Source organism: Gymnodraco acuticeps, unplaced genomic scaffold (assembly GCF_902827175.1).
Source record: "Gymnodraco acuticeps unplaced genomic scaffold, fGymAcu1.1, whole genome shotgun sequence".
In the NCBI taxonomy this organism is placed as follows: Eukaryota; Metazoa; Chordata; class Actinopteri; order Perciformes; family Bathydraconidae; genus Gymnodraco; species Gymnodraco acuticeps.
In genome coordinates, this window is record NW_022990590.1 from 2,929,820 (window position 1) to 2,944,613 (window position 14,794).

The 14,794-nt window shown below is 41.1% G+C and overlaps 1 protein-coding gene across 3 annotated transcripts in view; it reads left to right on the forward strand.

The window, feature by feature from the left end:
- LOC117554280 (kelch-like protein 29) overlaps positions 1-14,791 on the forward strand; it is a 217,804-nt gene extending 203,013 nt beyond the window's left edge. For all 3 annotated transcript variants that reach the window (XM_034228635.1, XM_034228637.1, XM_034228638.1), the window contains 2 exons: positions 10,821-10,965; positions 13,540-14,791. In XM_034228635.1, coding sequence (XP_034084526.1) covers positions 10,821-10,965; positions 13,540-13,723 — 329 coding nt within the window. In that variant the 3' untranslated portion in view covers positions 13,724-14,791. The remainder of the gene's footprint in view (positions 1-10,820; positions 10,966-13,539) is intronic.
- The last annotated feature ends 3 nt before the right edge of the window (positions 14,792-14,794 follow it).

A 14,794-nucleotide genomic window follows, 5' to 3' on the forward strand; every position in this document is an offset into this window, starting at 1 on the left:
ACCTCATATCAACTATACTTCCCCCAGGGGCACAGGTACACAGCGCATGAATTATGTAACGAGCCGGAAGCTTACTCTGTGTGTGTGCATGCATTCTGTTTGTCTATTAGTATGTGTGTTAAGGACAGACAGACAGACCGTCATCTGTCAGGGTGTAGATGAGCCTGTGTCTGACAGCCAGCGAGCCGGGGGATAATGGACAGGTTTAGTGCTTCCTGTGAAATTGGGCCGGCGATGATTTTAGTGAGCCGGTGGGGAGCGCTTCTCGATCAACCCTCTGCCTCCCCCCATCGCTCTGCCTCTCTAATCTGCCTGCTCATCTCCCCTCTCTCTCGCCCCCCCTTCCTTCTGTCTCACAGCCTCCCCCTCCGTACGCCTCCCCCCCACGGTCTCTCGCGGTCTCCCAGCACTGACTTATCGACTGACACAAATACAGCTGTGTGCGTTTTCTGCGAGTGTGTGTGGGTCTGTGTTTTCCCTCTGCATGGACCATCTCCCGCATGAACTGCAAATATGTTTCACAAACACTTATCAGGACTGACTTCCCATCTCTCGCAGAGTGAAAAATAATATCCCTTGTGCCAAAAATAGTCTCCTGAAAAAGTCCATGGAGATGCGTGGTGTCTATGTATCCTCCTTTGTCTTCAATATCAGCTGAGCAGTCTATGTTCTGAAACATTGGATGGTAATGGAGCCCACACACATGCAGTCAACCATTTATGAAACCTCCTTGCCTTCCTTAAAAGGTCAGTTCAACAAAACAACCTCAATGCCAAGGTTTCACGATGTCTCTCTCTGAGATTTCTGCCTACACCTCAGCTCAATGGAGGTGAAAGGAACTTTGTTTGTGCATTGAAAAATGACATTTCCTGAAAAATCCATAATCCTGGGTGATCCAGCCATGCCTCTCAGACTGCGACACCCTGTCTAGCTGTGAGGAGCGAGGACATGTTCTCATATTATTCGGATATGAAGTTTTTCATGCCAGTTACATTTCAGAGTCAACTCTTCCATATCAATTTACGTCTTCTTTTAAAAATTATTTCAAAGTATTTTGATCTTTATCTTGTCAAACGTATTAAAACATTTGCGTTTGATTGCGGTTCAGTGAGCATTTTTGGGGGGGATTAATATGCTCCACCACAACATCCATGTTCCTCTCAGCCCACATTTAAATAACTTATTGTGATACACTTGCTTTTTACCTATCTTCTAGGCATCAGAACTCAATTTCAATTTGTTCAATACTTAAGGTTATAACCAAATACTTAAAAACACAAAATAATAAAAGGGGCTAAATAGCTCACCTAAATGCTGAGTAATCTGAGTAGGGTTGCAAAATTCCGGGATTTTTCAAAGATGGAAACTTTCCATGGGAATAAACGGGAATGTATGGGAATAAACTGGGAATTTTCTACAGTAAATTGAAGGTTGGCTCTTCATAGGGAACTTAAATATAGTTGGGGAAAGTATATTTTAGCATAATCTTGACTAAAACAAACAGATGCCATTCAAGTACACTTGAATATCCATGCCATAGCACACTGCTTACTGCATGGCTATTGAGACCACACCCCCTACAGGCACTGTGCATTCCTCCATCACATGCACAGATGATTTCGAGAAGACTGGATCACACTTTTGAGCCCAAAGCACAAGACAAATGAAGCCACATCTTTTCATTTAACATTTTGAATGGGACTTTGTGGGGATTTTTGGATGGGGGGTGCATTTTTGTTCATTTTATAATGAGTGGGGTTGGGGGGGATGAGTAATATTTAACTCAACATTCCTGTTTTCATTCTTCAATGAAACAAATAATTGTTCAATAAAATAATTAAAACTTGTTCTGTTCTACTTAAAAAAAAAAAAAATCTGTTGAAATGTCATGTTTTTTGTTTGATTTTGCATCGAATATTTCCAAAATTCCCCAGCTTAACTTCCCATGGAAACTTTTCGGAAATTTACCGGAAATGTTCCGCCCCTTTGCAACCCTAAATCTGAGTCTATGTACAGTACGACAGGGCCTTCAGCATAGCTGTAGGAGACACTTAGTCTTTGTCTTAAAAGTCATAAGGGATGTGAGCCCTTTCTGGGCTTTTGTCCTTTTATTAATTAATGTCTACTAAAGAAAAAGGCCCCTACAAAAAGTGTTCACAGCGTATTCTGTAAAGGGCACTTATTCCACAATACTGAATAATGAATGAGGAGATCTTGGCGAGTATTATTATTTTTTAATTCCATAATATCATGGCGAAAGCAGATATTAAAGCCAAAGAGAACCCTCCAATATTTCTCCATGACATCACATATTTATGAAAAATAAATGAGCAATATCAAAGTTTAGCTTTTATTTGACTCTCCTATCCGGTTCTTTAGATTTGTGTGGGTTCTTTAGATTTGATTAACAGTAACTAAACACCTCACCAACAGTCACATTCAAATGGTTTTAAATTAATGTTATGGAAGAGAATACGTTTTCGAAATGAAAGATTCAAAGGCTTTGTTTTCATATGCATAACGGTTACAGCCTAGTTAATGCAATACACATTTTCATTCCCAGGCTCTTCCAACAATACAATATACTTAAGACATTCAAATAAATAAATAAATAAAATAGGACAATTACAATAGTGCAAGTCAGTGTAATGCAATCATAAATGAACATGTACAATTGAATGTTACGACGGAATGTGAAATTAAATACTGTTCATTAAATTATAATACTTTTTATTTTAATAATATATAAATATGCACACTATAAAACAGAAAGACCTACCCACTTTAAACCAATCAAAAGATTAGACAGATTTATACAAAATTGTCCCAAATTACAAAAATATGCTTTACTTCATCACCAGCCTAAGTTGAAAAAAGTTTCCGGGGACTTTAAAAGCTTTCTGCGTAGATACAAACCCTCCAGGGTAAGAGAGAAAATATTTTTTATATTTTGGGTACCACATGTTTTAATAATCCCTTGCTATCACACATCCTCTCAGGCACATTCAGAGTGAAACACACACACACACACACACACACACACACACACACACACACACACACACACACACACACACACACACACACACTGTACTTCCTCTCCAAGGCCCCCTCCAGTATTCAGCCAGCGATCATCCCCTGCTGACAGACGGGTCTCCATCGACGTGGACGCCGGGGACCTGAAAGCAGAGGCGCCGCGCCCAGACTGCTCTATCGGGAAATTGACAGCAGAACAACTGCTCGCGCAAATGACGTGTCAGCCCAATGGGCACGGCAGGTTGAGAGTGCCATTATGGAGGTGGAGCATGTACGAGGTGAGCGTGACTGAGCGCGAGACGTGGAAAAGAGTGTTTCCATAGCTACACCCCCTCTGCAATTGTTCCCTATCATACTTAATTAAAGCACATCATCCACTTTCGCTCTCTCTGCGGTTTTTGGCCCATCATTTCAAAGGCTGCTCTTATTCTCCTCACACCGAATAAAAGGACGTTGTGTGATAAAGGAAAAAGTGTCTGCTGCTCCAATTACCTTGTCGCAATCTTATCTAAGCGTCTGGCATCAGGAACTGAGGCTTCTTTGTCCTATTTCCTCCATCTCCCATGCGCTCTCTGGTGGGACGCAGGAAGCCGGAGAGGACACCCAGCACCGAGCCTCCATCTTCCTGAGGAAAATGACTCGTGTATTCCTTGTTTATTGTTCTTCCGCCGCCTATGACTGACTGCACATTAACATGTCTCTGTTGTGCTTTGTGTTGACGACTGCCGTTTGTAGTCTTATCTGGATCTCTACAGTGTAGTAATGTAATTGTGTGATATATTTGTGGTCGTGTATCTCTGCAGTAGTGTTCAGCTTTATTCAATCAGATATCTGCTGTGATGCAGGATCCAGATAGGAAAGGATCAGGGGTTAAATTGGCCCGGGGCTGTCCAGCATGTTAGCCGGAGCTCTTTCATCATCAGCCTTGCACATCTTCAACACTGAATATCTTTACAGAACATTGAAATGTGTGCTCAGTCAGTGCATAGAAAACGCATCTGCATATCAAATCAAGCGCTTCCTAAACTAACAGAATGACACCAGTCAGTTGGAGAGATGTTTTGACTTCACGTTTGGCAAGTCACTTCGGCTTTGCAACACGCCATTGTTGAAGGACTTGGTTAAAGTGGCTCCCTGTTGGTAAAATGAAAAAAAAAAATAGTATATAGTTTGTCAAAAATATCAGAAACGAAATTGTATATCGAAAATATTACGACATATATAAGAAAATTGCAAATAGTATAGTACAGTGACCACCAACTGGCGGCCCGCGGGCCACATCCGGCCCGCCAGACATTCTCATCCGGCCCGCACGACGGGGGTGACTGCGGCGTGGTTACTGCGTTCGCAGTAACCACTGTGTGCAGTACCGGAGTCCAACAGAGAGGCAGCAGCTGCGGGACAGTAGACTGCGTACTGCAAAACCTTCCCTGCCTTGAAGAAGAAGTGATCCTTCGTTGTGAACAGAGCCATATAATATAATTATTCTATATATAATAATTCTATTATATGGCTCTGGTTATGAAGAGTCTGGTTTGTGCGCTCCGCACCACTACAGCAGCCCTGCTGCGACAGAGTCCAACAGAGAGGCAGGAGCTGCGGGACAGTAGCCTAGAAGCAGGGTTGGGTTGTAACGGAATACATGTAATGGCGTTACGTAATCAGAATACACAAATCAAGTAGGCTAACTGTATTCAGCTGGCGTTACATTTGAAAAACGAGTAATCTGATTACAGTTACTTTCGTAAACCTGAAGTGAATACATTTTGGAATACTTATTGGAATTATTGGTGGAAACATTTCCTCACAAAATGTAATATTCATTACCGGCAGAGCTGTGTGCACACTGCACGGCGCTGCAGCATGTCTGTGAGCGAGAGAGAGATGCAGCGCGTCTGTGAGGCCCCGCCCCCGCACGCAGATGAGAGAGAGATCTATTTTAAAATATATTGAAAGTTAGAAACGGAGATTGTTAGATAAAATGTGCAAGATAACCTTTATGTAGAATTTCTTTATTGTCGAAATGATGACATTTCATAACGGGATCAAATAAAAGTGAATGGCCTGCTGCTGCTGAATGCCTGGGGCAAGTGACTGAAAAAGTTTTAAAAGTTATAACATCGTTTCAGATAATAAATAATAATGATAATTCATTCTATTTAGGGGCGCCTTTCAAAGCACCCAAGGACACCTTACAATTCATAACATATTCTAAGGAAAGGTTTTAAGACAGTACAAAGAATGCAGTCCGGGTGATGTTTTTTATGTGGGGTGCAGATGAGAGGGAGCTGTCCAGAATGACACCAAGATGTTGTGTTTGAATTCTTGATAAGCCATTAAAACAGTAAAATACGTGTCTCCTGTTCACCAAAACATACCCATCTGTTATGGAAAAATAAAGTATTCTAAAAGTATTCTAAAAGTAATCTGAATACGTTAAAGTAGACCCGATTCCAACGTTTAAGACACGTAACTGTAACTGTATTCTGATTACTTTCAGAGCCATGTATTCAGTATTTAGTAACTGATTACAGAACACTCAATACCCCCCCGGTCTACAACTTCAAAATTCTGGACTATATAAAAATCGCTGGCCTGCGATAGTGTTTATTGGATACATGTTGGCCCTTGGACAAATATAGTTGGTGATCCCTGGTCAAAAAAGTTTTAAAAAACGAAATAGTATAGTATATCGGAAATATGATAAAGAACTGCATAGTATAGTATGTCGGAAATACATTTGGAAAAAAGTTAATTAAATATGAGAAACATTGCATAATATAGCATGTCGAAAAAGTCAGTAAAAATGGCACAGTATCATTATGTCAAAAATATGAGAGAAAAGTGCATAGTATAGAATGTTGAAAATGTGATTAAAACATATATATAATATAGTAAGTCAACAAGTTAGAAAAATACATAATTTAGTCTTCAAAAATATGAGAGAAAACAGCATAGATTTGAGAAAAAAAACATCGTAACATATTATGTTGAAAAATTCTGAAAATATAACATACAGCTCTGGAAACATTAAGAGACTAGTCCAAATTGTTCTTAAATCTCAATCTCTACATGTTTGGCCACCATTCCATTCCAGTGTCTGTTGAAATCCAACACAGGCAAATGTAGTCAGTAGTTTATAGAATAAAAATGTGTTTTACTCAAACCCAGACCTATGAATAGTAAAACCAGAGAAACTGATGATGATTGGTAACAAATGTCCAGAGCGCTAGTATAGCAGGCCAAATTCAGAATCAGAAAAAAGGACTTTGTATAGCATGTCTATGAAACGGTATTATATGTCGAAACAAAGTCATCGTTTAGTAAGTAAAATACAACTTAACATAAATTATCTTAATAGTGTAGTGAATAACAAATATTCCATAGTAAAATTGGTCGGAAATATTAGAAAGAAACTACATAGAAAAGACCAATTACATTACAGGTTACATTATATTCAACTTTATGGTATGCACAAAGTACAATTACTGTAGTTTGCATCTAACCAGAAGTGCAAACAAGTGATATAAACAGTGGAATATAAATGTAATACCCTTTAAAGCTGTAATGATATAGACCGAATAAAACAGACACTTCAGACAGGACAAATATGAATACATCTTAGACAGTTATTGATCCTCTCATAAAGACTCAGAATAAATATGAGTACATTTTTAGACATGAAACATTAAAGAACCCAACCTTTTATTTAATGGATGTATGGCAACAGAACGTTTTTTGTTCCAACAACAACCTCAAATGTCATCATAGCCGTGTTTGTGTGTGTGTGCGTCTTCACTTGACCTCTGCCCGAGGGGTCCCAGATTCGGTGACTAAGCTGTTTTATCGGAGTGTGAGAGGCTACGTCAGCCCTGCTGCCCTGCAGGCACGTCTGTGCTTCTATCAGCTCTGCCGTGTTAAAGCCTTGTTTTGCTGTCTGCCCCTCCCTTCCCTTTGTTCATGTTTTATGTAGAATGTGGTCAGTTGTGAATTCTTTGCCCAGTGTTTTCTAACATCAGATCTTTGAAACCAGACAAAAGTCCATTGTGTCTCCAAGAATAGCAGGGTTTGTCTAAACGTGTGCCCTCTTTACTGTAGCTCAGTGCTGTTTAGACACCAGCAGCATGTTTTCTGCGGCGTAGGCCAGGGGACGAAAGCAGGAGCTGAGTGTCGGGGAGATGCTGAACCTCAACGGCAGTCCTTTGAGGCTGGCCAATGAGAATGAGGTAAACCTCAGCACTCAAACCAGATACTTACTGCGTGTCCTCGGTAGACAAGCAGGTAGCGATGGTGAGAGTTTCTGTGGGGGAAAGAGAAAAAGGTTTTTCCTTTGAGAGCATCCTGATATTATTCTGCCTAAGGCGCCGAGCGGAGAGAAATGAGTGTTCTGTGTTTATGGGACCTAACACAAAACATCATGTACACATGTATATGCTGGCACACAGACACACACACACACACACACACACAATGAGCGACTGGCAGCTGCATATCAATGAGATGGAAAAGGTAAAAGAAGAAAATAAACACGTTGGGCAGAATGTGAGGAGGACCAATCAGTGGCAACTTGTCTGTCAAGGGGCTGAAATTGAAGCTGATGCCTCAGATGGCTGCGGTGGAATTTCAGATTGGATTTCACTGTGCGTAAATGACTGTGCCGTGGTCATGTAAGACATGAAACAACGGCGTGAAGTCATTTAGAGGCTGCCGTTAAGTGGGATTTTGTATTCAGCCATGAAAGCAGCATAGATAGTAACACACTTACTTCCAAGCCGGCATCAACAGTGCATCATGAGGGTATTGATATTGAATTATGATGCTTCATGAATGCACTATAAACATAATAATAATAATACATTTCATTTCCAAGCGCTTTTTCAGGTGCTCAAAGATGCTTTACAGTGGTGATAAAACGAGATATAATAGAATACAAATATAAAAACAGCAACACAAAATAATTCACATATTAAAAGCCATTCTGAAGAGGTGTGTTTTGGTCAGTGTTTTGAAGGTGGGGGGGTTGGTGCCGTCTCTGATGTGTTGTGGAAGGGAGTTCCAGAGGGTATACCAACAGTCATAAACACGCATTCTAAGTGTCTTATGGACTAGTTATAAACTAGAGGTTGGTAATACATTAATAATACATTATTACTACCTTTTCACATCCTAACAATCATAATAGTCAATGCAGTAACATAAGTTGTTTTTGCATGTGTAAATTCAATGAAGTACATATTGATGAATCTATTATATATATTTATATTATATATGCTCAGTAAGTCATAAGAGATCAGATAAGATAGAACTTTATTGATCCCAATGTGGGAAATGTTTGTGTTGCAGCAGCATAAACAGACATGGCATTGTACAATACAAATTAAGACAAGAAATATAACAAGAAATGTTGATTTACAAATGAATAATAATAAGATATAAAGCAAGGTATTATATATATAAATAAGTATGTGACAGATGGAATATTAAATATGAAACTGAATATATAAATGTACAGTGTGATTTTGTTCCAAGAGAAAGTCATGTGTGTATCCGCTGTCATAATGTATTCAAAGCTTTATCAGTCAACCTCTAGTTTATAACTAGTGGAAAGCATCAATAAGCCCTGCAGTAGAATACATTATTAGTCACATTTATAATGTTTGACTGTTCATGAAGTGCATCAGAAAGCATGATCTGTGTTTGAATGTAGTCATCAAGCATGATACATGCAGCATAGTTGACTCTGATGCCCAAATAACACAGTATAATGTTTGTAATAAGTGTGACCATGACATTGTGAGGCATGTTCCCTGGAGAATATGTGCTCTTATGTATTGCTCTTTCCTAAATGTTAGCAATCTTCGCTCTACAGAAAGAGGGAGGCTGGTAACATAGACACTTGCTAAGCATCCGTGTGTTAGAATTGTAGCATTTTTGTGGCTGTAGACCGATGTATAAACAAAACATACACACACAAATCATTTATAGTCCCACACAAAAACCTCTTTTACATCAATAACACAAACATAGCAAAACCAAACAAAGACATGGGTTTACTTCACATTGGCACAGATATCTGGTCCAATATACAAAGGAAGTGGAACATATTTCCTTTTTATTGTGAAAAGAAGTCATATTTCGAGGCATTATGTGCAGTAGAGTTCCTTACTAAGTATGAATATATATGAGAAAGGCAACCTTTGAGTGTAAAATAATGTGTGTTTACCAAGTATCTATCTATCGGTTGAAAGTGAAATGTCAATCAAATGCGCATTTCTTAACTTGGTTGTAAATTACGAAAGGGTGATGGGTTTTATTTATTTTTTAAATTAACATTCGAGCCGTGTGTTAACGATCTTTTCATTTGATCCTGAGTTGCGAAGCACTTTGTGGTCTGTTTCAAATTGAGCTTTGTAAATGAATCATCGATCCTCTGTATGACATTTAAATGAATAATTGAGATATTACTGCCGTTATGCTTTATGATGAATTTGTGCTATGGGCTCTATAAATAGCTGCATAATGACGGCTGTTTCTGGCACTGCTGGTGAATCTCGTTGATGCGACACCATCGGTGAAATCCGTTGTCGTTCTTTTTATTGACAGCCCGCTCTAATGAGTGGTGAAGCTGTCCCAAATATCAATACACACCCGGACTGAGTACTGAGGGGAAATAAGCAGTGTGTATGTCTAGCTTTATATGTCAGCATTAGTCTATGCGTCTGGCCCCTAGTCTTGCTTTTACAGAACATTATGAGGTAGTCTAAAACACAAAGCAGTGAGTTCTTTCAGCATGTCAGCTTCTGAAGCGCCTCTCGCCTCCAGAGATGACCTGCTAATTAAACATGGCCGCCTCCTTTCAGCAGCGGGGTGGAGGGCGGAGAGAAGGCGAGGCGGTCGGACAACACCAGAGCAGCTTTGAGGGTCTCCGCCGGCCTTATTAAGGCGTCAGACGTCCCTCCTCCTGATGAGCGATGTGTGTCCGTTGTGGCAGAAAACTGAGGAGGCTCTGGGCCAAGTGTCTGTGTATTATTCATGCTGCTTGTAAATTGGCCAGCTGCAGTCTGCTCAAGAGAAATCGCTCCGACTTTGAAACACACTTCCTCTTCGCACACAGCGGGGCCGCTGCTCTCAAGCTGCAGGTTTTCAGAGGCATTGTTCCACACAAACCACGGTTTCTTTTTGTTTCCTTATCATCTATAATTCTTCTGCGGTGCTGCTTGGACGCCTCTGTTTTCCTCCTCGCTGTATACAGTATCAGATTGAATTATACAGTATGCACAGTATGCAGTATCCCACCTGTTCACTCATGTATCGCCCATAATGTGTGCACTATGTTTTTCTCAATTTCATCCTCCGGTAAATGTATGGATCTGCCAGAGGGCGTAATGCAATTGTGAATTATTGGGACTTAGGTAACTCTTTTATATCGCTGCCAAGCCCAAACATGTTTTGGAGCGGAACCCAATAAAGCCGCAGTGATTTATGAACTCCGCTTTTTCACAGGTCGGCCATTCATTGCCTATTTCTTTTTTTTTACCAAAGCAATCTTGGAAATGGCACATCTGTAAAGTGATCAGGAGAATGTTGATGATGATTTTTGCATGCGGCCCGAGGAAAGGAAAACAAATTGATGCCATTATACTGAATGGAAATTGCCGCTGCATGTGAGAATGAATTTCAAACAATAGCTCTGTTTTTTGTTTAAATCTCTCTTCTTCTTCTTCCCCCCTTCTCTCGCTCTCCTCTTCCTCTCGCTCGCTCTCCTCTTCCTCTCGTATCTTTAGATAACAAATACGCCCCTGCAGTGAGTCTAAACGGTTTTATATTCATCCTGGGAGGAGCCTACGCCCGAGCCACCACTATCTATGATCCAGACAAAGGCAACATCAAGGCCGGGCCCAACATGAACCACTCCAGGCAGTTCTGCAGGTAAGATATTATTAATGAAGCTGTGCCACATCTGACTTAAACCCCCCAGCGTGGAACCGTAACCATGTTTTCAAAAGCCCAAAGCATTTGTTGAAGCTTCAAAAACACACAGCCTCAAAAATATATAAAACTCAACTTCATCAGTTATCTAGCAGTCTTTGTGTGGAAGCGCAGATTAGCGGCTGCACAGGGAAGATGTTTTTAAGGAAGTTCATTAAAAACTGAACAAAGCCAGTCGTGGGCTGACAGTTTTCAATGAGTTGTTTTGGTAGTTAAACTTTTTCGTGGCAGAATCATGGCTTTAAATTGATGGTCTTGATTTTCAAAATTGCTTGATAAGTAAAGCCTTTGTAACAATTCACATCAAATATCAGAAGCTCTGCTAGATTTAATCAACATTCTTTCAAAGCAGTGAATCGCTCAGTTTTATCCTGATTTCCAGTAAAGCTCAGACTTGTACACCACACCTGTAACCTTCACCACTTGTGGACACGTAATGGCTTCTAAAGGGAGATAAATGAAAAGGAACGACAGTATCCCAGTCAGCTCGAGCCACTGAGCTGTGCAGTTTGCTGGATAATGAACCCACTCCTTTATGGGCCAAAGAGGTTTTTTCTCTGTTCCTGCAGAGAAAGAGAAGCATGCACAAAAAAATCATTCGGGAAGCAATTAGAGGCGGTGATCTTATGTGCACAATGTGTAACATAAATCACATTGTCAGAGTTATTGATAAGCTGCAGCAGCACACGGAGAGAGGAGGAGCAGGGGAAGCAACACACAGAGACTCAGAGACTATCTGCACATGAGATGAAGTCCAGCAGGTCACCGTGCAGGAGAGCTGATATCCTCCCTCCATAGGCCCCCCCCTCCCTCCCCTCTGTTTATCAGGAAGAGCAGCTCTAGGCTTTGCCCCTGCGCTCTCTCTTCATTTTGGGATCAGCTGTGCTTCCTCTCTGAGTAGATTTAGGCTTTATGTAATAATCTGTTTCCACCCCAGCAGTGTGCAGTAGGACGGCACGCTGCTGGCTCTGTGTGTATTTGAGCGTGCACCTTATGTAAATGCAGATCGTTCCAAACCCCAATAGGAGCACAAAGCCCTAATCAGCTTACAGCCCAAGTTTTAATCCTCTCCGCACACAAACTCCTGTTTCTGTTTCTCCTATCTACATTTGTAGAAATATTTGCTTTTTCATTAGTTTTTTTTTCTTCTTCTCTCGTCCTCAAGAGGGAATGTTACGTCCCCCCCCCTCTCTAGTCCTCAAGAGGGAATGTTACGTTCCCCCCCCTCTCTAGTCCTCAAGAGGGAATGTTACGTCCCCCCCCCCCCCCTCTCTACCTTACAAAGTATCCTTGTTGGGCAATTCGTGAGCAAGCGTAAGTGATGTCAAACAAAATCAAACGCAGCTCTACAATCAGCGTGTTTGTGGATGTGTTGTCTCCTATCTGGCTTTGTTTGTCTCATCAAGATTGACAATCAGAGCAATATTCCTGCGTGCTGAGTCACAGATATCTCATATCACCGCCAAATTAGCTCACACTTGCGTTCACCTACTTATCTCCCCGACACTGATTATCTCTCGCTATTAATTGTTCCTAACAGTGAGGGCTTTTAATAGGAAGCAGCAGTAGTAGGACATGTTGGGTCTGCATAAGCTGCATACAGATGAAAGAGAGGGAACAGTTAGAGCTGGGGTAGTTGACATGTTACCCCACGTAGACAGTTTTCTGGAAGAGGTTGGTATGTTTCTCTTTGGGGTTGCTTTGCATTCAAGGGAGTTGTTGCCATGCTGGTATAGCAACCTTTCCTGCAGGAGATTCCATCGTTGAACCAGGCTGTAATTGGCCAAATTCTCCTATCAGTGTATAAAGTTTCTAACGTTTGACACAGTCTAGTTTTCTCTCACACCACTTGAATTCAAATATGCTCGAAGATATTATGAGAAATAAAACTGCCTACACCAGATTAAAGACTCAGGCTCCTACCAATGAGAAACATAATGGATTCAATACCAACATACTGACCATGAATGGTTTCAAAAACACTTCGATCATCTACAATCTATCTCTTTGAATTAATACAAAGAAGCAAGAAGCTGTTTTTGTGTGTTGTGTGAATACAAGAATGCAGCACATCAGCTTAGCACTAACACTGGACAGAGAGCCTGTGTTTTAATTGATAACAAACTCCACCTAGCATACTCTCTGCTGTTCACTTATATCTTGCTCAATTTGTTTATTCAAGCACATTTAATAATATATATATTTATGCCACAACAAGTAACTTCTGAAATTGCCACTGGTAGCCAAGCAACTGGTCAGATTTAAAACGTTCGGTTGTTTGAGACACAGCCCCAAAATTGAGTGAAATCTTTAACAAATAAGAAATTATAGAATGTACTTATTATTGCGCTTTAGAGGTGATGGTAGGTAGTTGTGTTACCATTTGGCAGAGGCAGGCTAGCTGTTAACCCCAGGTTAAAGTGTGTGTGCTAAGCTAACTAGCTAATGGATACGACTCCATATTTAAAAGACCCTAACACCCCACCTCACACCCATGTGTCTCTTCCTGTGCAGCGCTGTGATCCTGGACGGGAAGATCTACGCCACCGGAGGCATCGTGAGCAGCGAGGGTCCTTCTCTGGGCAACATGGAGACCTTTGACCCCTGCTCCAACACGTGGACGCTGCTGCAGTCCCTGCCCTGCCCGCTCTTCAGGCACGGCTGCGTGGTCATCAAGAAGTACATCCAGAGCAGCTGAGTGGGCTGGGACCCCGACTCACGGGGTCCACGGCAACCAGCTGAGCTCCGGCCGGGGGACAACGTGCGACGGCAGCTTGGGGCGGGGGCCGGTCTGACGACGACGACCTCTGGACACCAGCACCCACCCACTCTGTCTCCCTCTACCCAAAAAAAGCCCTGTGCAGAATGTACTCATGTTCATCTACTCAGCCATGTCAGGTGACCTAACCTCCAGTACTGTGTCATGGTAGTAGTTCATCCTCTCATCCAACAGGCACAGGGGACCCTCTTAGTAAACTACAAAAAAATAGATTGTTTTCTTTGTTCTGTCTTTTCCAGATCTCCATGAACTCACCATTGTCGGTCCAGATTTCTGTTCCTTTTTGAGAATTCTGTTTGCCAGTCAATAGAGCAGAGTTCCTTTGGGGGTATGAATGTCTTTTCAGTAGGGACATCTAAAGGACACGAGGAAAAGTAAAGGAATCCAACGACTGCTTTCCTCTGTTTCGAAAAGCGAAATGCCTACATCCAGTGTGGATTTATGAGGTAATTTTGGAAACAGATTTTGAACTCTGTGTAACTCTGGGGAAACATAGGAAAAACCATAAAATCTGGGTCATGTAGGGTTTACAAGAGGAACACTTTACTTGATCTGCATTCTTGTGAAATTCCATCTAGGAGGTGAGTGGCCTGTTTGCCCCGTAATTCACACTCTGGGATAAAGATAAAGACAAAGACATTGAGAGAGGGAATTGCCCCTTCCGCTGACCAGATGATGATCTAGAAAAAAAAAGCACAATATCACCTGTGACTGTTATCATTTGACGTCTTCATCAGTTTGCCCCTGCCCCCTTCTCTTTGTTTTATACAACGTGTTCCATTGCAACCCTTGAGTTTTGGGGTTGGTATTCTGTAAATACAGGAAGGAAAATGTATATTTTGAAACCTGAAGGCAATTCTGTATAAATGTTTTTAGAAAAAAAAAAATTAGGTTGGATTCAAAATGGTATGTCTGTAAATCTGTACCCAAAAAGGAGAAATTAACAATTGTTATTATTGAAACCTAATACATATACCAGAACATGAACAC